General features: G+C 28.1%; 7 protein-coding genes across 7 annotated transcripts; 3 read left to right on the top strand and 4 right to left on the bottom strand.

The window, feature by feature from the left end:
- Positions 1–1,465: 1,465 nt before the first annotated feature.
- Positions 1,466–3,895, bottom strand: PmUG01_14062500 (conserved Plasmodium protein, unknown function; the record flags this gene model as incomplete). The annotated part of the gene is made up of 1 exon (XM_029008205.1): positions 1,466–3,895. One exon carries the CDS (start codon positions 3,893–3,895, stop codon positions 1,466–1,468), a length of 2,430 nt encoding a protein of 809 aa, XP_028864518.1.
- A 1,216-nt stretch (positions 3,896–5,111) lies between these two features.
- On the top strand, positions 5,112–6,888 carry LRR13 (leucine-rich repeat protein, putative; the record flags this gene model as incomplete). The annotated part of the gene is made up of 3 exons (XM_029008204.1): positions 5,112–5,384; positions 5,611–6,049; positions 6,317–6,888. 3 exons carry the CDS (start codon positions 5,112–5,114, stop codon positions 6,886–6,888), a joined length of 1,284 nt encoding a protein of 427 aa, XP_028864517.1.
- A 377-nt stretch (positions 6,889–7,265) lies between these two features.
- PmUG01_14062300 (conserved Plasmodium protein, unknown function) lies at positions 7,266–7,709 on the bottom strand (the record flags this gene model as incomplete). Its single annotated transcript, XM_029008203.1, has 1 exon — positions 7,266–7,709. The coding sequence occupies one exon, from the start codon at positions 7,707–7,709 to the stop codon at positions 7,266–7,268; it is 444 nt and encodes a 147-aa protein (XP_028864516.1).
- An 804-nt stretch (positions 7,710–8,513) lies between these two features.
- PmUG01_14062200 (RNA pseudouridylate synthase, putative) lies at positions 8,514–10,082 on the bottom strand (the record flags this gene model as incomplete). The annotated part of the gene is made up of 1 exon (XM_029008202.1): positions 8,514–10,082. One exon carries the CDS (start codon positions 10,080–10,082, stop codon positions 8,514–8,516), a length of 1,569 nt encoding a protein of 522 aa, XP_028864515.1.
- A 1,202-nt stretch (positions 10,083–11,284) lies between these two features.
- PmUG01_14062100 (histone S-adenosyl methyltransferase, putative) lies at positions 11,285–14,869 on the top strand (the record flags this gene model as incomplete). Its single annotated transcript, XM_029008201.1, has 1 exon — positions 11,285–14,869. One exon carries the CDS (start codon positions 11,285–11,287, stop codon positions 14,867–14,869), a length of 3,585 nt encoding a protein of 1,194 aa, XP_028864514.1.
- Positions 14,870–18,320: 3,451 nt separating this feature from the next.
- PmUG01_14062000 (conserved Plasmodium protein, unknown function) lies at positions 18,321–21,407 on the top strand (the record flags this gene model as incomplete). Its single annotated transcript, XM_029008200.1, has 3 exons — positions 18,321–19,089; positions 19,273–20,264; positions 20,517–21,407. The coding sequence occupies 3 exons, from the start codon at positions 18,321–18,323 to the stop codon at positions 21,405–21,407; spliced, it is 2,652 nt and encodes an 883-aa protein (XP_028864513.1).
- Positions 21,408–22,718: 1,311 nt separating this feature from the next.
- On the bottom strand, positions 22,719–25,913 carry PmUG01_14061900 (cyclin related protein, putative; the record flags this gene model as incomplete). The annotated part of the gene is made up of 1 exon (XM_029008198.1): positions 22,719–25,913. One exon carries the CDS (start codon positions 25,911–25,913, stop codon positions 22,719–22,721), a length of 3,195 nt encoding a protein of 1,064 aa, XP_028864512.1.
- Positions 25,914–26,308: the final 395 nt, after the last annotated feature.

The following is a 26,308-nucleotide window of genomic DNA, read 5'->3' as shown; positions in this document are numbered from 1 at the left end:
AAAAAAAAAAAAAATTCAAAAAATATAGTCTATGATTATTCTCTCAGAAAAGTTGTAATTATGATATTAATTAAATGAGTAAATATGCGAAACTATGAGTAAATATGCGAACATATGAGTAAATAAGCGAATATATGAGTAATTATGCAAATAAATAAGTAAATATACGAAGATAAAGAGAACGAATAATTTAAAAGTTTATTGTCATACATAATACACAATTTTTCGCGCTTGAATTTTTGTTTTTTTTTTTTTTTTGTTCATGTATATTCTCCTTAGAGTATTCATTTAAAAGCATACATAATGTACCAAGCAAATTTTGGTACTTTTTTTTTATGTCTAATTTTTGCACACATCTGCGCAAAAAAAAAAAAAAAAAAGGTAAAATAGAAAATGGTAAGGTAAAATAGAAAATGGTAAAAAAAATAAGGTAAAATAGAAAATGGTAAGGTAAAACTGCAAAATGGTAAGGTAAAACTGCAAAACGGCAAGGTGAAATTGCAAAACGGCAAGGTAAAACTGCAAAACGGCAAGGTAAAACTGCAAAGCAGCAAGGTAAAACTGCAAAACGGCAAGGTAAAACTGCAAAGCAGCAAGGTAAAACTGCAAAACGGCAAGGTAAAACTGCAAAACGGCAAGGTACAAAATTTCTAGCAAAATAAAAAGCTATAAAAAAAGCTTGCTAAAAAAAAAAAAATAATAAATTAAAATAAGATAAAGTAAAATAAAGCACAATAAAATAAAGCAAAATATAGTTAAGCAAAATAACGTAAAGCAAAATAAAGTAAAATCCCCTTGCCTACCAAAATCTAAAGCATAATAAACAGAAATTTGCCATTAAGCAAAACAGTAACAAGTCATATTTTATAATACATTTTTATGTTTAAAAAAAAAAAAAATATAGTATGAACTTAGAGATGAAATGACGTGATGAACACACATGAGAACGAATAAATTAACGCTAAGAATAAATCGTGAATAACTAGTAAATTAAACACCGTATTTACGGTAGATGCTATTAATATTTTATGTTTTTACCTTCTATTTTTTATATTTCATACATATTTTTTACTTCTTATTTTCTTCTTGTTTCTCACTTCGCACTTTTTGCTACAAGAAAAGCAAATTAATCTTTGAGTTTGGTTAGGAAGTTATGGAGAGACAAAAATGTTCATAAAAATATTACTCAACGGAGTGAGTGAACGAGTCAAGTGGTTCCACTGAAGTTGTGTTGTGGTATGTATAATAGCAAATCCCAAAAAACAAAAAAAAAAATAGAACAATAAAATGATAAAAACAAATTAAAATGTTATATAGTAAGTTACAATATGACACGTAAGGATATAAATTACGATAAGACATTATATGATAAGAAGTGTGTGTGTGTGTGTGTGTGTGTGTGTGTGTGTGTATGGAGGGGGTAACAAAACGGAATGACCACACTCCACAGGTGTACATGCGCCTATCAGAGGCACTTATAATTAGTCCAAGATAGTAACTCCTTCCTTTTTCTTTTGAAAACTTTTTTGTTATACATAAGTAAAACAAAGTCATATAACTTCTTTAAATGCTTTATATACACATTGTTGTTATAATATACATGATTGAAAATATTGATGGAGCATTTTGCTTTTTTTTGAAAAGATAAATTCGGAGAATTTATGTGCGAGGAGAGAAATGTTAGTAAGGATGTTATAATAATATTAATTTTCTTTTTGTGTTCATTTCTTAATTTATCAGTACTGTTACATAATTTTGATATAAATAAAATTATAAAATGATTATCCATAAATCTTAGCAAATGCATATGAAGTAAAGTGTTTATAGTTTGCTCAGTTGAATTGTTTCTTATGCTACAGTCAATATCGTTCAATAAATTTATATACTCATTATTGAAAATATAACCTCTTTTTGAAATGTTTTTCATTTTGTTCCTTAGCCATTGTTCGCGTGTTTTCTCAGTTATCCTATCGTACTTTATATCCTCTATGTCGGATGCTTCTTTAATATCTTCTTTGTATATATTACTTTGATTCATTTCCACATTTCTTGTTTCGCTCTGACCATCAGCATTGCCTATTTCGATGTGAACATTTTGATCATTGTGAAAATGCAACCTCTCACAGTAATCAAAATAATCGATACTGTTATATTTCTGATAATGATGTATCAAATAAACATATTTCAAAAAAGGGGATTTAAAAAAATTTAAAGAATAAATTGCTTTAAAAAAAATTAACTTATAATGTACTTCTAAACTGTATATGCTATCTAGATATACATTTTTTTTCATATTTTTTAATATATTATTTTTATATATGATAAAATTTTCAATACTGGTCTTCTCACTTCCTGTGTTTTTGTAAAATACATTACGTATTTCTATAGTATTATAATGCATTGTAAACATATCCACTATAGGAAAAATGGATTCATTATCTGCACGTAAATTTTCGCTAGCACTTGCGTCTTTGCGCAATGATATAATATAATCTTTATCCTTTTGATCTAATTTCGCTTCTTCAGTTGATTTACTGGAAGTATAACCATTTGACATCTCGTCTATGTATAAATGACCCCCTTTGAAAAAAAAATTTTCCGAAATTGGATAAAAGATGTTTGAAATAATGTAAAAAAAAAGACAAATTAATTTATGTTCATTCAAATCGTTGTCTATGTAAATAAAATTCTTGTACGAATTATCGATTAAATTGATATATCTCTCTTTCTTTTTTTTTATTTCTTTTTCGTTTATCGTTTCTGGCATATATGCTTTTTTTATATCTTTTTTTATGTTAATCTTTTCAACAAATGCTTCTATTAATGTAAATAAAATTTTCCCCACATTTTTAAACTTATCATTATATAACGAGTTAATACACCTTTTGCTAGTACAATCTTCATATTGAGCAACCCCACAAATAGTAGAATTGTACACATACTGTGATAGGACCAGTAAAATTTTTATCAAATGATTTTTATTTATATAGTCTATGTTCGTGTTAATAAAAGGGGAAAAGAAATTGTAAATATGAAAGCTCCTGTAGGCGGCATTATTGTAGTAGTCCCTGTATCTGCTAGTCCCGTTTGTGTGTTCCCTGTCTTCCCACGGACCTCCTCCCGTACGACTTCCACTATTGCGGCTACAATTACTGCGACTATTACTATTGAATCTACTACTATTGGGGCTACTACTGCTAGGGCTACTACTATTGGGGCTACTACTGCTAGGGCTACTACTATTGGGGCTACTACTATTGGGGCTACTACTATTGGGGCTACTACTATTGGGGCTACTACTATTGTTCCTGCCGCTCCTCCCATCCTTCCGGATTAACCGGGGGTGCGTCAGAACGCTGCTGTCCTCGAAGACGCCCTTTAGCGTTTGTGTATCCGTTTCTTCGACAATATTTTTATCATTATTTTTTAAAGTATGAACATTTCGCTTGTGCCAAGTTAAGAAGTAGTAATTTTCAAATAAGTAGTAGGAATATATAACGTGAATAATGCTATTTACATTTACATTATTGAAATAACGTTTCGAAAACAAATATTTATCATAAAAATAGGAAAAAAAGTTGGAGCATATATCTAAGTAATATAAATCATTATATACTAGTATGTACAAAAAATGAATCATTTCATCAGCAACGAAATTTTCTTTTTCTTTTAAAAGTTCTTTTAATATATTTTTATAAACTATTCGATCACTTTGAATTTTCTTTTGTTCTAAACATTTTAATTTATGTAAATTATCTTTTATTTTATTCTCTAAAAAATTTAGCTCTTCATATCTATCTGCTGAATATACTTCATCTTTACGAATTATCGTCTGTACCCTTCTTTTGGAGAATGCATTAATTATTGAGATAACTTTTTTGCCTCTTCTTATCATTTATGAGTACTGGTACATAATAACATATTTGTATGAACTTGTGTATGTATATATGTATATATAAAAGAGAACACTTAATTGGTACCTGCTACTTACTATAGCATCACTCCCTTCCCTAATATGGTTTCGTGTATTAATGTATTAACTGCAAACTATTTAGTGATATACTATATCCTTGCAATTACCGCTAATACGTTGAAGATCTTTTCGTCGTGCACCCATAACTCCTTACCACAAATGCTTGGGTTCACTATGCACACGTGAAACTAATTGTTTGCTGCATGCGATTGTATGCAGGCGTAGATTAATTTATGCCCTTTTTTTTTCTCGTTCTTTTTACTTTTTATTTCTCGTTCTTTTTACTTTTTATTTCTCGTTCTTTTTACTTTTTATTTCTCGTTCTTTTTACTTTTTATTTCTCGTTCTTTTTACTTTTTATTTCTCGTTCTTTTTACTTTTTATTTCTCGTTCTTTTTACTTTTTATTTCTCGTTCTTTTTGCTTTTTATTTCTCGTTCTTTTTGCTTTTTATTTCTCGTTCTTTTTGCTCTTTTTTCCCGCTTTTTTCCCTTTTTTTTTTTTTTTACCTTTTTTCTGTAGCACTGTGCACATTGCGTAAAATATAATACACCAAAGGATGAACGAAATAAACCAGTGGAAAAAAAAAAAAAAATTAAATAATACTGCAAAATGTAGAGATATATATCAAAATGTAGCTAAGGGAAGGACTGAAAATTAGCAGAATTGGCAAAATAAAAATTAAAAACTTAAAAGCTAGCATGGTGCAATTTAGCTATTCCACAATAATGTGTGTTAAAAGAGTAGGAAAAGATTATTACGCTCCATGATACTGCTGAACACGTGCGGAGAGCTTAAATGAAAAAAACCAGCGAGGAAAAAAGTTTGCATGTATGTACGTATGTATAAATGAATTCGAGCGAGAAAAGATTAAAAGGACTTATTTTACTAGTGTATAATATTAAAAGGGGGAACATGTTTGCATGATCATACTTTTCGATTTTTTTTGGTTCATCAAAAAAAAAAAAAAAAAAAGTTTACGTTAAGGAGAAATTGCAGTAGAAAATACAAGCACGCATAAATACGCGCATGACGTAAGCATGTACACATAAGTGTACGTACCTATAAACATAACGCTCATGTCTACACATATAACATTCACGTGATTACACCCTTTCCTACTGTACTACCCGAACAAAATGAAGTTAGACTTAGAGCTGATTAAAAAAAAGAGCGAGCATAACGAAGGGCTTATTGAAGAGTTAGAAGAAATATCGTTACACCAGTTGCAAATTAAGAAAATTGAATGCATTAACATCCATTGTAGAAACTTGAAAATACTACTACTGCAAAATAATTTAATTGAAAAAATTGAAAATTTAAGTCAGATGAAAAAATTGGAGTACTTGAATTTGGCCTTAAATAATATTACAGTTATTGAGAATTTAGAGAAATGCGAATCCTTAAGAAAGGTAAGAAAAAAGAAAGGTTAAACCCGAAAATATAAAAATAAATAAAAAAAAAAATAAAACAATAAAATAAGGAAAAGGGGTGGGGTAACATACATATGCACAAGCACACACCAGTGCATATTAGACATTAGGAGGCAGAAAGTAGACATATAATTTTGCGTACTAAATTCACCGTAAAGGTTAGTTTTTTCCTAATTTTTTTTTTTTTTTTTTCCCATTTTTGTAGCTCGATTTGACGCTAAATTTCATCGACGTTTCAACAATTGAAAGGTCCATAAATAATTTAAAAAAAAATGAAAAATTAAAAGAATTATATATGATGGGAAATCCTTGTGCCAGTTGGGAGCACTTAAAATTTTTTATTATATTTCATTTGGAAAATTTACAAGTTCTAGATGGTTCTGATATCTTAATGTCCGATAGAATAAAATCAAAACAGAATATTGTATCTGTTTTAAAAACCCTAGAAGAAGAAAAAAAAAAATGTAGACTTAACGAAAACGAACCGTATGATTCCATTAACAAAAGAAAGGAAATCTATGAAGAAATAGAACAAAATGAAATGGAACAAGAAAAAAATGAAAATAAAAATAAAAATCGAAATGCAGAAAAGGAAATTTTACCTGTATATACGGATGAGGGAGATATTCGTCAGTGCAACGAAGGTGTGTTATCTAGCCAAATGGGAAAGCAAAATAGAGAGGCAAAAATAGGAAAGGGAGAAAATGAGAGAAAAGCAAAAATGGGAGAGAAGCGAAAACTACATCGTTGTGCTCCTTCTGAGTTATATATCATTTTCACATAAGACGCACCATTTACATATTCACACATTTGTATACACATATATTTACGTATGCATAAATGTTTGACCGCATAAAGTGAGATGTCTCAATAAAGTCATTTTATTTTTATTTTTTCCCATCCTCTTTTAGGTCATTACAAGTTCATGTTTGACGAATATTCAAGCAGAAAATTTACCTATTTGAAATTATTTTTGCCAAAGTATTTGTGTAACTCCCTAATCAAGATAGACATAAACATAAACTATGTGAGGTGCATAATTAAAAACAAATTATTCCAAATAAAATTAAATGATTGCATTTTAACTGATTTTACAAAAATATATAGAAAAAAATATACTGGAGAATTACACATTAAAATGAGAAAAAAAAATTATAAAAAAAATAAAATTTTTGAAAGGGATTATTTTAAAGGGGAAAATTTTAATACATATGCAAATACTGCTCAACTTCACTCAACCTTGTCATCATCACCGTCATCGGTATCTTCACGTACTTCGTCTTTTTCTGATTCGTCTTGTACATCCTTTAAAAATAATCATTCCATTAAAGAGAACAAAAGGAAGAATTCAAAGAATTTTATGCTACCTTTCCTCAGCGAAAAGGATGACAGTTTTCTTCTCGAAGAAAAACAAACTAAATATTGTGCATCCCTTATCAGTCAAATACCTCCTCTCGAAAAAATAGCTAAAGGAAATTCTTAACAAGTAATGTTGTAAATTATTTTAAAAAAAAAAATATACAGCTAAACCTGGAATTAAAACATTGTATTTACAATGACCTATAAAAAAGGACATACGCGAGTATGTATGTACATATATGTAAGTACGGGAATTATAAATTGAAAATAGAAAAAAAATTCTTTTCTTTTATGCAGCAAGTACGCACCTGTTCTGCTACAAGGACTCAAATAGCTTTTTTGTCGTGTACGCGTATATGGCCTTTTTAATGTGTTCATAAATAACATTTTTTTTCTTTCTTTTTTTTATTAATTACAACATTTTTTGCAATAGCAACTCTCGATGGCGTTTTTCGCGTCGAAGGTTTAGAGCAAAAGTTTTTATTCGCATGCACAAAAATTTTATTTCATCAATTTAAATTTAATAGCTTCATGTCTGCTCAGTATGCTATTCTCTTTTTCTTTCTCTAATTTCCCTTCTGCCTCTTCAAAAGCCTTTAAGATATTTGGAGAGAGCTTTTCTAAATGCAATATTTCATCATACGTAAAACTTTCCAATAACGTATGACACTTAGCTTTTGATATAACTAAACATGGGGTAATAACAGAATTATTTTTTACAACACACTTAGTTTCTTTCATACTTTTTACAGTTGATAAAAAATTATCTCGTAACTTTGCATTGCACACAAATATTAATTTATCACTATCATCAGTGAGCTTTACAATATTACTTCTTTCCTTTGGTGGGTACGCAAATAAGAGAATTTTTTTTCTACCCCTTCTGTTCTTTAACCAAGACCATCCAGCTTTTTTAGAGAACCTTCGAACGCATACATTAAACATGATTACTTTTTGATGCCCTCCTAACTCCTAGCCTGTACATGTTACTTATACGTAGAAACGCTGCTAACGCGCATATAATATATGTGCATACATACATACATACATACATATATGTGCATACATACATACATACATACATGCATACATACATACATGCATACATACATACATACATACATACGTGTATTCTTATTTCATTCCTCCATTAAGCTCCTTTTTTTTTGAATTATTTTTATCGCTCAGGAAAATTTTCCTTATGCGGGTAATTCTTTATTTTACAGGCAAAAATTAAAAGTTCACAAAAAAAAAAAAAAAAAATTCAAAATTACATGAACAGGTCAGCTTTTTTCGAACAAATTTGGAAAAAATAAAAAAATAAAATAAAATAACCCATAATGTGATCAAAAATATATTAAAATTGACCAAAATAGTCAATATAGTCAAGCATGGCCACAAATGACCAAATATATATGGTAAAAATATATTCAGAATGCCAAAAATATAACCAAAAATAAGGTAAAAAATATTATCAAAATTGCCAAAAAAACTTCTGTTCATAATTATTTCAAAAAACGCACCTTACACAATTACAGCTAAAACATTTCAAGCATATAATGCACAATATATATATACATACAAATATATATATATATATATATATATATATATATATATGTAGCAATGGGGTGGGGAAAAATAAGTTTTCCCCTCTATAGGGAGACACCAATTTTTTAGCAAAATTGCTGACACCGAAGAACAAGAAGATAGGATGAAAAAAAAGAATACATGACTTGTGCATATTTTTCAGAAGAAAAACTCATTGGGCATAAGGAAACGCCATTTCCCCATGGGCAAATTATTCAAGTGAATTCCGCCTATTCTTACCCTATGCAAGGATTTTATTTTAATGTTTGACTGTAAGCATAATTTTCTTATCATTTTATGAAATCCTTGGTATAATTTAATTTTTAGTGTAAAACTATCTATATATTGTACATGACATTTATATATTAATTTACCATCAATAAATAAATTTTCTCGTAGTAACTTTAAATTTATTTCTTTTATTTCATTGTATGTTTTGATTTCATATTCTTTTTCAATTTTATATTTATATTTATGTAATAAGTAATTACTTGATAAAGTATTTTGCGTAAAAATTAGCAGCCCGCTTGAATTTGCATCCAGTCTGCCACACACATATAAATTATTAACCTTTTCAATATTAACATTTTTATAAATAAAATAACTCATACATTTATGTTCATCTTCAATGTATTTATTTTCATTTCTTATTAAATTTCTTACCAGTAATTTTTTATTTGATTTGTTATCAGCTGAAAGAGAAAGGTAATATTTAGGCTTATTAATAATGATAGTGATTTTATATTTTTTTAAGAATTCTTTTCCTTCTTTTGTTAATTCGATCTTATCATCATTAAGGGAAACATTAACATTTTCATAAACAATTTTATCATTAACTTTAAGAATTCCTTTCTTTAAATTGTTGAAGGCAAACCTCGAGCTACATATGCCTTTATAAGAACAGTATTGGCAAATTTTCATTTCCGTATCTTCTTCTTCTTTTCCATTATCACAATGAAAGTGTTTACTGTTATCTATATATATACTAGTTAAATCACTGCTAATAGCGTATGTTCTATTATAAGGAGCATTTAAAATTATATTATCTAATGCTAATGAGGATGCGGGTGCTTCTTTTTTTTCTACCATCTCACTTATTTTTATGGCACTACATTTATTTGTGACAGATTTGTTTTTTTCATCTCTTACCTCTTTTCGATTTTCTTCTTCATCCTCCTTAACTTTTACAATATTGTCTTTGCTTTTTCTTTTGGTTTTTTCTATTTTAGGCTCGTCTACATTTAGCTTATTATCCTTTTTCTCTTCTAAAAATTTCCCCTTTTCCTTTTTAATTTTTTTATCCCAATTTTTATACTCCTCTAAATATTCTACTCTTAACGGAGCGTACATTTCATGAACACATTCTTCTCGTTTTACCTTTTCATCCGAAATAGCACATTTGTTTTCAAAGGAATATATATTTAATTTTTTTTCATTCCTTTTTCCATTCAGACATTCCCTACTTAACACATTTTTCTTATGAATGGGCAGTATGTAATTTTCTTTAAAAAAATAATCATAATATATATTTTGTTTCAAGTCAATATGGCTTTTGCACTGTTCATATAAGTGCACGTTCTGTTCATATATTTTTTTGTCATATACATGAGTAATTATTTCTTCGTTTGTTTCATTACATATATATCGATAAAAACGTTTTAAGCTACTCCTAGAACTGACTTTGCATCTTCGAAGTTTCCATCTTATTATATTTGATGCTACTAACATGCGAGCTGGAGATATTCAAATGGGGAAAAAACACTCAACCAGAAATATGAAGGAGACCACAAAAAGATGTTACTGAACTGGGTGTTCAATAAAACTTGAGCATATGGTATTACCCAAAATATAAATAAAGGCATAAAAATAGTATATATTCTTATAGGGTAGATTAACATGGAACAGATTTTATTCTTAGAACCTAATTTTTTTTTTTTTTTTTTTTTTTTGCTAAAAAATTATGAACAGTTCATAATTTCGTTAGTGAGGTCATAAAGGCTATTTCCCCTTACCATAAAAGCATAAACAAAAAAAAAAAAATGTATACATATATATATATATATATATATATATATATATATACGTTAATACAAGCATACATTAATACGTGCATTTTTATCCAGTATTTGCGAATACTTATTCCTATGTTCCCATCGTTTTAAATTAAGAAAAAATAGATTAATACAAAAAAATTTTTTTTTTTACGTCCAACATTGTAATAATTGTCGATATTAATAGAACACAAGTGGCATTCAATATATTGCAAAATAATAACAAAAAAGTTAAACGAATTGAAAAAAAAAAAAAAATAAAATGTAGTATAAGAAAGAGCATACTGTGAATATAACAAATAAATAACTACTTCATGTACCATGTACGTGAAATGCTATCTAACAGCGAAATTATAGGAGCTGCGGATTTACATCAATCTATGCAGAGTGATGTTACAAGTCTTTAATTAGGCATAAAAAAAAAAATATATATATATATATATATATATATATTATATATGTATATATACATATGCATGTATGCATATGTATTCCACAGCATCATATATTATGTACACGTGTAGATGCGCATCTTACTCTTTTCGTTTTTCGAGTTAAAAGAAGCCCTAGCTAATCTTCAACCCTGAGGAAGAATGCTACTCGTTAATCATTAACACGGAATAAGTATAAAATTGTTGTGTATGCAAAGCTGCCTCGGTAAATTTTATTCTAAGCTGTCATTTAAAAATATAATAAAAAGAGCAGGGAAAGGCTTTGATGCTAGTTTAATAACGTTAATAAATTGTACAACTTGAAAAAATTGAAAATACTGCAAATATTGAAAATATTGGATATAATATAGTATAATATAAAAATAAAAAAATAAAAAAAAAATATGACTCATATAAATGCGCATGATACAAGGAGTGAACGAGAAAAATGAAGATGAGCCGTAAAATGAAAGAACGTATGAGGGAACTCCTTGAAAAGATAGGAGCGAGTAATAATGATGAAACTGGGAATTATGTCAAAAAAGTAGGGAAAAATAAGAAAGAAATAGAAGAGGATGTGTCAGAGAAGGCAAAAACAGTTACAGATAGTAGCAACGAGATTAATTCAAATCAAAGAAGCTATGAAGATGATATTCTTAATGAAACAAGTGATGACGAAGGTGATAATGATAAGCATAGAAATGATAATAGTACTAGTAATAGTAATTATAGTAATGGTAATAACAATAGTAATAATGTGCTGTACGAAAACAGTATGAGAAGAGCGGACGTAACAAATGAAAAAGATATTGGATTCTACATCAATGACGTTATAAAAAGAAATTATCCCATCGAGTATGAGGATAACAATATATACCCAAAAGTATACTGTTACGAACCAACGAGCTTTGAAAATTTTAAAAAAAAATTAAAAAATAAAAATGAATTAAGGCATTATGAGTGTTATTCGTCAACTATGAACGAATTTTTCTATAAATATAATGAGAATTATTATGACGAAATTTTAAAAAATGAAAATTTTAAAAAATTTGCGGAAGAATTGTGGTCAAATAGAAGGTATATAGAAAATGAAACACAATATAATGAATTATGTATTCAGTTGAGAAAAAAATTTAAAGTTAGTCCTTCAAAGCATCAAATTAGTGTTGCTCTACAATATCATTATTTGCAAACGTTAAAGGATGAAAAGGGGGATTCTATTCATGATACAGGGGAAAGGAAGAGCAATAGAGGATCCAACACCTCCGACGTTTCAAACCCGTCCACTGGTTGTGATGATACCACAATTGAGGAAAACAGGGTAGGCATTATGAACGATAACGGGATAAACAATGTTAACGATAAGAGAGTAGGCAATATTCGTGATAACATGGTGGAAAACGTTGTTGATATGAAGGAATCCACTGACTGTGGTAGTAACGAAATCGTGGTTAACAAAAAGGGGAAGGACGTGAAGTTCGTGCTAGAAAATGTAAACAAGATGATTATCGCGAAGGAGATTAAAAACTACAAGGATTTGGATAAAGAAAGTGTTCACTTTCTACAAATAAACAAGCGTAAAGGAGTTAGATCAAATAGTGGAGTGTTAGTAGTTACCATAATTACTCACCCGCATCAGTTTAGTTGCAAATATGATTGTCATTATTGTCCGAATGAACCAAATCAGCCAAGATCGTACTTATCTACAGAACCCGCAATTTTAAGGGCTAACCAAAATAATTTCGATGTGATTTGTCAATTTTTTAATAGAACAACTACTTTAGTAAATAATGGACATGTACCAGATAAAATTGAAATATTAGTCTTAGGTGGAACATGGAGTTGTTATGATTTAAATTATCAGAAAGAATTTATAAGAGATGTTTACTATTCTGCTAATATTTATCCTGTGTTAAAAGATAGAAGAGCAAAATTAAGTTTGGAAAAAGAACAAGAAATAAATGAACAAAGTAACTGTAGAATAATTGGGTTGACATTAGAAACAAGGCCTGATCAGATAAATAAGGATGAGCTCATAAGACTACGTTCCTATGGTTGTACAAGAGTACAATTAGGTATACAACATACAGATGATTATATTTTGAAAAAGGTGAATAGGCAATGTACATTAAAAGATTGCATAAGAGCAATATATTTATTAAAAGAAAATGGATTTAAAGTAGATATACATATAATGCCTGATTTACCATATTCAAATGTACATAAGGATATTAGTATGTTTAAAGAAATTTTATGTTCAACAGATTTACAAGCGGATCAATGGAAAATTTATCCATGTGAAATTACTCCATTTACAAAAATTGAAAAATGGTATAATAATAATGAATTCAAGCCATATTTCGAAACAGATAAAAATTTGCTTATTTCTCTTATTTTACTTGTAAAGAAATCCATTCATCCATGGATTAGATTAAACAGAGTTATTAGGGATATACCCAACCCGTCAATTATTGCTGGTAATAATATAACCAATATGAGGCAGCTTATAGCAAATGAAATGAACATAAGAAACATTTTCTGTCAATGTATTCGATGTAAAGAAGTCAAAAATCAGCAAATCCAAACAAAAAAGGATTCAATTTTTTTAAAAATATTTAAATATTCTACATTGGGTGGAGACGAATTTTTTATAACTTTCCAGGGAACAAAGAAGCAAGTTAACAAAGAGGTGTTAAGGTACAGCAAGCGGAAGAGGAAAAGAGGAAAAACTACAGAAAAGGGGAGAAAAGACGCCATAAATTGTAATAGCAGTATAAAAAGTGGAACTGCTACTCACTGTGGAAAACAGAATGGCATTGCCAGTAGTTCTACTCTCCCATGTGGTGAGAAGGAGGACGCAATAGGCCTATCATCCATATTAAGTACTAGTCAATATATGCCAGATGCTGAATCGTTCATGTGCAATAAGGAGATGGACAAGGTGCATAAGAGTGAGGATGTAAAGATAAATGAAAGTAATAGCGGTAATGCATCAGTACTTAATAATTTCACAGATGATAACAGATCAAGTAGCGATATGGTTAGAAAAAGAAAAACAGTACACCAAGATAATAAATTATATAGCAGTTTTGATGATGATAAGGATTATGACAATAAACATTTATTACTTGGTTTCTTACGGTTACGTTTAAGATATAAAAACAACTACTGCGATGAGAGACCATTTAAATGTTTAGAGAATGCAGCTTTGATTAGAGAGTTACATATATATGGATCATTGTTAAAACATGATGATTTCAAAGATGATTTAAATTTTGTACAACATAAAGGCCTAGGCAAAAGTTTAGTGTTAGTAGCTGAAATTATTGCATACTACTATAAATACAATAAAATGTCTATTATTGCTGGTATTGGTACGAAAGAATATTATAAAAAATTAGGATATACAAAAGAAGAAACATATATGACCAAGATTTTGGATAGAGAAATTATATTTAAAAATTATATACTTAACCGCAGCAGAATTGGAAAAACACTTACTATTTATGACTACAATTTAAATCACTGCCTTTATTTAATGCACAAAGAAATATGCGAACCTCCAAAATTTAAACGAAGTGAAATAAAAGAGTTAAATAGGTATATTAATGATAATATTATTCCACTAGGATCACAATTCTGTCATGAGTCTTTCAAAAATGAATCCACTCCGTACACGATAGATGTTGATACGCTACTAGACATTCGTGAGCGTAATATGCTTATTACTCCCATCGTCGACCTTTTAAAAAAATTGGCAGATAAGTATTTACTTAAAGATAATGGCAAATATTTACGTAACGGTGGGGGTGAGAGTAGCTGTGAGAGTATAACTGGCAGCGGAAGTAATGGCACATGTGACAGCATATGTAATAAGATATGTAAGTACCTGGACAAGTATTTAGTCAAATATGTTGGAAAATATTTCGTTAAAAATAGGGGCATTTTCAATGCATCCACTCTTCTACTCTTCGGTACCACCCTTTTCCTTACCACCCAGATAATTAAAAAGAAGAAAAATATACCGTTGTGATGCATGCGCAGTATCACATGCACAGTTCATACAACCAGAATTAGCCTCCTTTGTTTTTTTCCTTTGTTTTTTTCTTCCTTTGTTTTTTTCTTCCTTTGTTTTTTTCTTCCTTTGTTTTTTTCTTTCTTTCTTCTTCTCTTTTTTGTTCTCAATTTGTTACCCCCTTTTTGCATATTTCTACTCGTACCTTCGCCTTTTACATGCACCATATTTCGGTCGAAGGTGCGGGTGGCTGGCTCGTCCCTTGGTTTCCATGCACGTATAATACATGAACAAGTTACACGAACGTGTTACATGATGTGCTACATGTTTGTACGAATTGCATACATATGCGATATATAAATGTGTATATATGCACGATTCCCCCCGAATTATTAACTTGTCATAAAATTAAAACTGATAAAATATAGTTTATATTAACAGGAAAAAATTAAAAGGAGCATTAAGATGTGGATGACCGAGTAGTAGTCACAATAGGTCGTTCCTCTATTTCTTTGTCATTAGGCTAAGGATTTTTTTTTTTTTTTTTTTTTTTTTTCCCCTCACGGCTAAGCTACTTGTACCTGCCATTATAGTAAATTATGTTAACCATAAATTTTATGATGATATTAATATTACAGCTTGACGCGTAGGGGAAGCGGATATATTCTTTTATACGTATGCATATTTGTTATTATGTTTTTCTTTTTCAAGGACCAACTACTTTAACAGGACAAGCAGTTATATGTACTTGTAGATGATGAAAAAGAAAAATGTACGCAATTAAAATTAAGACGGACTATATACATACATATATGCATATGTATATAATGCAGAAAAACAAATATGCACAAAAATATATGTTAAATATAAAAAAATAAAATACATATGCATGTGAATGTAAATAAAATTAATGTACAAAAATTAAGTAAAAAAATTTAAGTAAAAAAAATTAAGTAAAAAAAATTAAGTAAAAAAAATTAAGAAAAAAAGCGAAAAATAAACAATAAACTGGTTAAAAAACGTTGAAGAGGATGACAAAAAAAAAAAAAAATAACAATAATAAAGATAATTTTAAAATGAATTAGATTGAATTGCACTGTATTTTTAATTGTATTAAATTAATATTAATATTGATATTAAAAAAAAATAATAAATAAATATAATTTATAAAAAAAAAAAAAAAAAAAAAAAATACATACATACATACATACAAACATACATACATACAAACTTACATACATACATACAAACATACATACATACGTACATACCGTTTTAACGATTTTAAAATTGAATAAATAATTTAATTATTTATTTTTTTTTTTTTTTTGTTATACTAGAATTTTCTTTTTGATCATATTTTTTTTCATTCGTTATGTATTTTGTATATAAACATCCATTATATATTTGTATGTATATAATATGTAGAAGTATATATATATATATATATATACATATTTATTTAGGTAATGCGTGTAAATTTATATATATGTATATATATGTATATTTTTTCCTTTTTTCGAGTCCATTTTGGGATTACCACAGTAGTGTAGCTTATCGTTTGAGAAATTTTCTTTTTTTTTAAAGATATAAAAATGTACATATATATTATAAATATATATACATAAATATACTTAAATACATAGATAAGTACATTCATACGTACGTACGTACGTGTATGCATACCACTTTTATATATTTCTTTCCCTGCTGATTTTGAGAAGACCAAGTATTATATGTACATGTATATGTATATGCGCACATGTATCAGTATGAATATACGTTCTGTAACATACAAGTAATAACGTTATGAAGAGCAGGTTTATAATAACATAAATTCCGGGGTGTACATAAATAGGACATGAATAAACAATTTTTTCATGTTTTAATTAATACCATATACTAATTAAAATATACTTATTTCATATGTGGACATAATATTTGATATATATTATAACTGTTCTGTAAATTTTAATATGATCAATTTGTTATTATTTTTTTTTTTTTTGTAATTATCATGTGTTTGCACGAGTAAATTTACAACCATACGTACGTACATGCATAAATATATACATATATATGTATTTATGTATATATATATATATATATATATGTACATATGTATATATATATATGTATATATGTGCATACATGTACAATTTTTTCTTGTTTTCATCTACGTAGCCCCACTATTTGCTTATTTGCTAACTTTTTTAAATTCGAATCGTAAAAAGAAAGAGGTGCTGTAATAATAAATTTATTCGTGTTGTTTCTTGTAGATCATTTAGTAAAAGCTCGAAAAAAAAAAAAAAAATTCCTAAAATTTCAATTCTTTGTGTACGATGTTAGTTTAAAGAGGAATAACATGTACATATGTGCATATAAATATATATATTTATGTGCTTACCTATGCATACACATTAGTTGCATTTGCAGCCTTAGTTTTTTTGATTTCTATTGACCTTATATTTTGTTCGTTTCTCTTTATTTCTTTTAATTTTTGGTACATATATTTTTTTTATTTCTACGTGCAATAGCCTTTTATTTCTATTTCAACCTCTATTTTTGTTTTTATTTATGGCCATAAGTAGCCGGATTCAACGTTATTTAATATTTTTTTAATATTATTTAACGATATTTTATTTTACGTAGTTTTGTTCTGCTCTGTTTTTCTTTATTTTGTTTTACTTCACTTTATTTCGCTCTATTTAATTTTATTTTTTTGTTTTATTTAAACTTTTTTTTCCATTCGATTTTGTCTGCAACCTTTCCAATTTACCATTTATTTTTAATGATTTTACATTTTTATCCTTGCCCCTTTTTGTTTATATCGGTGTGCATAATGAGCTAAAAGTAAATTACTTCATTTGCTTGATCGTTCAGACTAATTTATTTTTGTTTTTAAAAAATTTACCTGTACGTTTAATGTTTTTTATCACTTATTATTTGTTATTTGATTTTTATTATTTGATTTTTATTATTTGATTTTTATTATTTGATTTTTATTATTTGATTTTTATTATTTGATTTTTATTATTTGATTTTTGTTATTTGATTTTTATTATCTGATTTTTGTTATCTGATTTTTGTTATTTGATTTTTATTATCTGATTCTTATTATTTGTTATATGTTTTTTGCTATATATTATTGATTTTTTTTTTTTTTTTGTTAAGTCCATTTTTATTAATGCAGAATTTATAAGTAAAAAATTGATATTAAGTATAATCCATTTTGCATAAGACAGAGTAGTAATAAAGTGCGTGCGTACGAATATATATGCATGTGAAGATATATATATACACACATACATACGTATGTACATTTATGTATGCTCTTTTACAAGTATACATGTGCTTGTAGGCACACACACGCGTACGTACCTGCGCACATGAATAATATTTGCATGCACATGTGCATGTTAAAAATTTATACTGCACCAAAATTTACGGCAATAAGGTAAAAGTAAAAATGAATAGTGAGAGTAAGTCGGACAGAAGTGAAACAACGAAAAAGTACGAATTTGAAGATATTGGTAATTTACAGAAGGACATTTGTGAGTTGAATCATAACATAAATGATGAAAACAAATTTAGTGAAATACAGAAAGAGGCAAATGTTGATATATTTGATATGCATTACACTGAAATAAGCAACACTTTTGTAAAGGTGTATGAAAAAGGGGATGATAATAATGACAATGTTAGAAGAAAGAGTATAATTATTAACAGTAATAGTAATAGTAATAACAATAGTAATGATAGTAATAACGATAATAATGATAGTAATAACGATAATAATGATAGTAATAACGATAATAATATTAACAACAATAACACGAATAACACGAATAACACGAATAACACGAATAACACGAATAACAGTAATAACAGGAATAACAATAGTAATGATAGTAGGAGCATTGTTGAAAATTTGATTCAAAGTAATGATGATGATAATATCCGTATTAATATAGAAGGGTGCAGTGAATTAAGTAAAAACGGAGGTGATGAAAAGAACGATTTCAGTTTAAATAACATTTCAGAAAATTCTTATGAACATGTTAAGGTGAATTTATCAAATCATAATTTCACGGAAGTGGATAGTTTCCCGCGGAATGAAATGAATGAAGACAATTCCGATGAATGTAAAATGAAAATGAAAATTCAAAATTTGCTAAAATTGGTAGGACTTTTAAAAGCACAAATAAATCAAAAGGATCAAGAAATTTACAAAATGGGTAAGATACTTAGTGTTCCTTTGTGCGCACGTGCATACCGATGTGTATACTTACATATGTGAACACTACTTTACATGCATGCAGGCGCAAGGGCAAACCCCGTTGCATACCCCCTTCCCATTCAGTTTGTTTTCCTATCGACATAAGTTTTCATATCTTTTTTTTTTTTTTTTTTTTTCGTAGAAGTAGATTTCAAAATGAGAAAGGAAAAAAATGAAAAGAATATTTATATGCTGGATGAACTAATTGCAGAGAGTGAAACAAACACAGAAAGAGTAGAAGCGGATAATTTCCTTATGAAAAAAATGAAAAGCATCTTAATATCGCAGAATGAAGAAATAGTTTCATTGAATGAAGAATTAAAAAAAAAATCAAAAGAAATTTATTATCTTAATGAAGCAAATATAACAAAAAATGAAAAATTGGTTGAATTAAAAAAAGAGATCGAAACAAACTATATGCAGTTGAAAGAATATAAGAGCATTCAAAACGAGCTAGAGGTTGATGTAAATAATAAAATGTACAATGCAGAAAGCTATCTAAATATAACAAATCAAAAATTAATGGAAAACAATATTAATATAAGGGAAAAAAAGCTAAATATAGAAAAACAAAAAAGAGTAATAAAAGAGTTATATAATCAATTAAATAAGAAAGAGGAAAATATTTCAGAACTTAGAAGTATTATTGAAAGTATTGAACTAAATAATAGTAGAGATATTATAAAATATAAACAAAATAATATGGACCTGATAAACAGGTTAAGCTTAAATAACTCTCTAATGAATAGTCAAAAAATTGAAATTGAAAATATGCATATGAATTATAAACAATTAGAAGAAGAATTAAAAAATAAAGACAATGAATTAAAAAAATTGCACCAAAATCTTTTAGCGAAGGATGACGAAAATAACAAAATGTTACATGATATAAACAGACTTAAATTTGATATGGAAATAAAAAATATTGATGTTTCTAATATAAAACAAAAAATTAAAAATATTAAAAAAGAATATTCTATACATTTAAAAAAACAAAAAGAGAAATTTACAGGTGTTATTAATGAAATTTACAAAGAAAAAGATGAAATTATAAAAAATCATGTTGACAAGTTGTCAAAATTGACTTCTCAATACAATGAAATGGTTTCCCTTAACGAAGATATAAAAAATGAAGTAATATCATAAAAAAAAAAAAATTGAGCTAAAGCAAGGAGAAATTATTCATCTATCATTTTTTAATTGTTTGTTATGCCATGTTCATAATTTTCCCTTGCTTTTTCGTTGTTTTTTATGCCATGTTCATAATTTTCCCTTGCTTTTTCGTTGTTTTTTATGCCATGTTCATAATTTTTCCTTGCTTTTTCGTTGTTTTTCCTGCCTTGTTCATAATTTTCTCCCATTTTATCGTCTTCCCCAACTTTTTAGATGAATTTTCTGAAGGATGAAATTCTGAAAAAGTCCTGTGAAATCGAAAAGTTGCAAGATCGTTTGTTAGATTACGAATCGAAATTGTTAATATATGAAAACAACAATGAAATTAAAATATTAAAAAAAAGTGAAGATCATCTGAGGAAGCTTCTAAGCAAACATATACACAGAAATGAGCAACTGCTAAATACAACCCTTCTGTTACAAAAATCGACGTTAGAAAATAACACACTAGAGAAAAAAATAATTGAGTTAAAAGCTAAAACGTACAGAAAGGATCAAGAAATAAAAAAACTACAGGAAACAAACACTAGAAAAAAGGATCCAAATAGTAATTCGAATATCAGTGAAGATATTATTCTGACCAGTGCAGATAACAGTAATAACAAAAGTAATAATAATAATAATAATAGTAATAACAATAGTAGTAATAACAATAATAGTAATAACAATAATAGTAGTAATAGTAATTATAATAGCGTTAATAATATTAATATTGATGTTAATAGTGACACGCATATTATTAACAATTTGAGAAATTTTAACAACTGTTGTACGGATGAAGATAATTCCATTTATATGTTAAAAAAAACAAGTGAGAAAAATAATATGCTCGATGTATTTGTAGAAAATGAAGATAAAATTCAAAATATGAAAGATTCCTTCCCCAGTTCATTTAATGATGACCCTGTTCATGTAGCCTTATGTGAATATCTTAATTGTATGAAGAAGAATAATACTTCCTTTAAAATAAACAAAATTAATGATAACACTTATTTGTTGAATAATAAAAAAGTGTTCATAAAATTTATCAATGGCGATCTGTATGTAGAAGATGGTGCATATCCAGTCAAGTTGCATGATTACTTGCTAGGTATTACAGACTAAATAATTCCGGAAGAGAAGAAGAAATTAAAAGAAAAAGAAAAAAATCGAATTCACTTATCCGTATACATTTTCTAACTATGTGTATACATTTTATGTTTCCCCAAATGTTGGATATTTAAAAAATTAGAAGTGGGGAAGGGGAAAAGTACATACGTGTGGATATGGATGTGTTTGTACACATATTCGTACATTCGAATAATATCCATGTGTTGTAACCGTTTGATCGTTGCTTTTATGAATAATCCTTTTTTTTTTTTTTTTTTTTTTTTTTTTTTTTACATATATAATGCATATCTGTGACAGTACAAAGGAACTCATAAAATTAAAAGAATTTTGATTTATCACTCATCATTCCATTGGTGTTTTTACTTTTGAGTAGTAAATAAATTGCGCAAACAAAATTCTACATATAAATTGTGAAAATGGTATTAAATTTATCCTTATACCCAAGTACAAAATGTGTATAGGAGAGCTACGATTTTCACTTTCTATTTTAGTACAAATTTTCTAGTATGCTATTGTAGTTTGTACTTCTCTCAAGCATGTGTGTTTATCCTTTGTTCATTTTTCCTTTTTCGTTTTTCTTATTATGTAAGTTTTCTACAGTTGGTGGAGAAGGTGTGTTTTTAATAAATCAGTTGATAAACAAAAAAACAAAAAAAAAAGAAAAGAAAAGAAAAGAAAAGAAATGAAAAGAAATGATAAAGAGTAAAAGTAAAAGAAAAGAAGCGAAATGAAGTAAAATGAAATGAACAAAAAGACAGAGTAAGATTACAGAAAAATGAATATATTTTTGTTAGCTACATAACATACAGGGGGTTGTTAACTTGATGCCAATGCAAAAAAGAAGGGATGAAAAAAGAAAAAAGCTGAGAAATAAAGAGCGGACCGACGAGAGGACTGAAAAGAGGACAGAGGCGAAGAACATAATAACGAAATTAATCAACGAAACAGAATAAAAGAGACAGAGAAGAGAAATAAAAATGGGATACATATTGAAAGAACAGTGTTTTCTTATTGATCAAATAGTATAATGCTGTGAAAAAAAAAAAAAAAAAATTAATTCATAATAATTTATAATGAAGCATAACAATCATAATGAAGCATAACAATTCATAATGAAGCATAACAATTCATAATGAAGCATAACAATTCATAATGAAGCATAACAATTCAAAGTGACGAAGAAATGGACTTAAAACGAAACGGATGTGGATTGTTAAAAAGTGTTATAATAAAAAAAAAAAAAAAAAAAAAAAAAAGACAATAATGCACATATGTACACATGTGCATGGGAAAAAAGCGGTTTGCTCAAAAGTAATCGTCAATCATTTCTTTGTCAACGAAGGTTTCAATCTGACTCCACAAATAGTCACTTGCGTCAGACGTTATTTCATTCTTGTCTAATTGAAGCCTGTGCCACATGTTAGTATTTGTATTTTTGGGAATTAAACATACTTCTATTTGTTTCTCATCATCTTTTATTATTTTCAATCGAAATAATTCTTCAATTAATAGAAATGTTTTTTTATATCTCCTAGATGTGGCTAAGGTTTTAAGTTTAACCGCATCTGTATATTCTTGGAGTTTTTGTATTTTATATTCAATTTTTTTTAATAGCATTTTTTTGATTTCATATTTCTTTCTAAGTATATTTTTTTTTTCATCTATTTCGTAAAAAACTTTTAACTTCCTTTCTCCTCTTTCATCATTAGTATCACAAAATATGGATTCACATTCCCTTAATTTTTGTGAAATTGTTTCATACTCTTCATTAACAATATTTCGTTTATCCTGTACATTTTTTTTTTTATTATAAATTGCTTGTTGTATATTCTGTATATTACTATTAACACTATTTCTTATGTTTATTATCTCACCTATACAATCATTTTCACTATTGAAATTTAAAGAATAATTATTCAAAATCATAACGTTTTTATATAATATATCTATGTCTTTTTCACTATTACTACATTCTGTTATATTATGAACAATATTTTGAAAATGCAAAAAATTATTATCCCTATTTTTGTAAGCATCCATCATGTTATGTATTCTCATTCCCCTTGTCTTTTTCAAATCCATTTCCTGTACACCCCTCGATATGCTATTTATTTCGTCGTACTTGCTGTAATAGATACCTTCCATGGTTCTTTCCCCCTGCTTCTTATGCCCATTCGGTTTATTACCACGTCTGTCATCGTTTCTACTACCGCTTCTACTACCGCTTCTACTACCGCTTCTACTACCGTTTCCACTACCGTTTCTACTACCGTTTCTACTACCATTTCTACTACCATTTCTACTACCATTTCTACTACCATTTCTACTACCATTTCTACTACCATTTCTACTACCATTTCTACTACCGTTTCTACTACCATTTCTACTACCATTTCTACTACCACTTTTAGTAGCGCTTTTACTGATGCTTCTACCACCCGTGCTACCGATGTCGTTCACTTCCGAATCGTGATAAGAATTAGACAACATTTTAAGATCCTGATTATTCGATTCTATTAAACTATTTTTTAGAACCCCTTTTTCATTACTTAAAAAAACGGAGTTCACTTGTTGGTTGACGGCGTCCTCCTTCAATAAATTAGTAAAGCTCAAAGAATTGTTTGATATATTCTTTCTATTACTACTACTGTGCTTGGTGGTCACTCCTCCCCCTCCTTCTACGTGGTGGCTATCATTGATCCCTTTTTTATAATAAGTTTTCCTTTTTACATGTGCATTAAAATTTTCTTCACTTAATACTTCAAATGTACTAGTATTAAACATATCATTCTTATTTGAATTATTCAATATTTTTTCACTATTAGTGTCTGTTATGTATTGTAAATGCCTCTCATCATTTTGCTCATTTCTAGTTACTAATCCATTCAAATAATATAAAGAACTGTTGAGATTTCGATTTATGTAATTGCTACTAGATTCATTAAAATTTGTGTTAGCATTAGTACTCCCTAATTTATTCCTGACTAAATTTACATCTTTTTTTTTTTTTTCTTTTTTTTTTAATTCTTCCATATTTGTGCATATTTCTTTTTCCATGTAATGATATTTGTAATTTCCTTCGTAATTTGTACCATTCAAACAATTATCACTATTTTTCAAACGCTCATAATTAGTGTTATTCCTTCCCAACGTGTGTGAGGCAAAATTAAAATTCTTGTTCATATTATTGTTGAACGTGGTATTTACATTAACTCCACTGGTAGCATACATTGTTGGCAGTGATCTATTTAGGATTGTACTCTCTTTATTACTACCAAAAAATATATTGGCACTCGGTCCCTTAGCACTTTCCTTATTACCATCTCCGCTATGTTTACCACTTCCACTATTGATTATGTTACCACTACCGATTATTTTACCACTACCGATTATTTTACCACTACCGATTATGTTACCACTACCGATTATGTTACCATTACCGATTATTTTACCACTACTGATTATTTTGCCACTACCGATTATTTTACCACTACTGATTATTTTACCATTACTGATTATTTTACCACTACTGATTAAGTTACCACTACTGTTCATGTTCCCATCAGTGTTGATATTACCATTATTATATTTATAATTATAATTATCATCAGCATTACTACTACCATTAGCATCTCCATTACTATCATCGTCCCCACTACCGTTTGTGGGCTTATTTTCGAAGTTTAACTTCGAATTATGAACATTCGAATTTTCCTTTGTATTACTTGACACGTTGTTCATACTATGATAACTTTTACTGTTATCAAAATCGTAATTACTTTGATCGAACTTTTTATCTGACCTTTTAAGGTCCTTATTTTCATTGTCATAATTTTTATTAACACCTTCTATAGCATTATATTTCCTTTTTACTGGCGACGTGTATGAGTACATAATACCCTCCACGTTGTTACCACTGACGTTCTTATTAGTGTTTTCCTCACCGCCTTCGCAATTGTAGGGACTGTTATACAGTATAGAATATTTATTACCTATAGTTACATTACTGCTAACTGCATTACCAGTAGCGTCTTTTTCCAAATGAATATCCTCATTAAGGTTCCTTCTTACATTCTTCTGTTCGTCAAATCTATTATCACTATGGTTCTGCGCTATTAATTTATTGAAATGCGGCTTCTTAAAATTGTTATTTGTCAAATTTCTTGTATCATATAGAGATACTTTTTTACCTCCATTTCCTAATTCATTGTGTGCAGGTTTTATAAAACTTACTGGAGGAATTTTGTGAGAACCATTCTGATTACTTTTGAGACTACTTTTAAATGGGGGTTTCAAAATATTATTATATGTTCGTTGTTTCAAGTTGGAGTTCTTTATATATATCTGTTTATGTGATGGTTGTGTAGTCTGTCCATTTATTGTGCATTTACTAACTCCATTTAAATTACTTTTAGCTTTGTTCATGAATCTAACATTCTTATTTTCATTATTAATAAATTCGTTTGTCTTAAATTTTGATTTTGCCGAGACCTGATTCATATCTTCGGTGCGCTATTTTATTTTACTTATCTGTTTTATTTATATGTTTGTTTATTTAACTGTTTTATTTATATGTTTGTTTAGTTAACTGTTTTATTTATATGTCTGTTTATTTAACTGTTTTATTTTATGTTTGTTTACTTATTTATTTTATTTATTTGTTTATCCGTTTATCCGTTTATCCGTTTATCCGTTTATCCGTTTATCCGTTTATCCGTTTACCCGTTTATCCGTTTATCCGTTTATCCGTTTACCCGTTTATCCGTTTACCCGTTTATCCGTTTATCCGTATATCCGTATATCCGTTTATCCGTATATCCGTTTATCCGTTTATCTGTTTATCCGTTTATCTGTTTATCCGTTTATCTATCTGTTCATTTATTAATTTATTTTAT

Source organism: Plasmodium malariae (assembly GCF_900090045.1).
Source record: "Plasmodium malariae genome assembly, chromosome: 14".
NCBI classification, from domain to species: Eukaryota; Apicomplexa; class Aconoidasida; order Haemosporida; family Plasmodiidae; genus Plasmodium; species Plasmodium malariae.
This window is presented reverse-complemented; position numbering and strand designations above follow the sequence as displayed.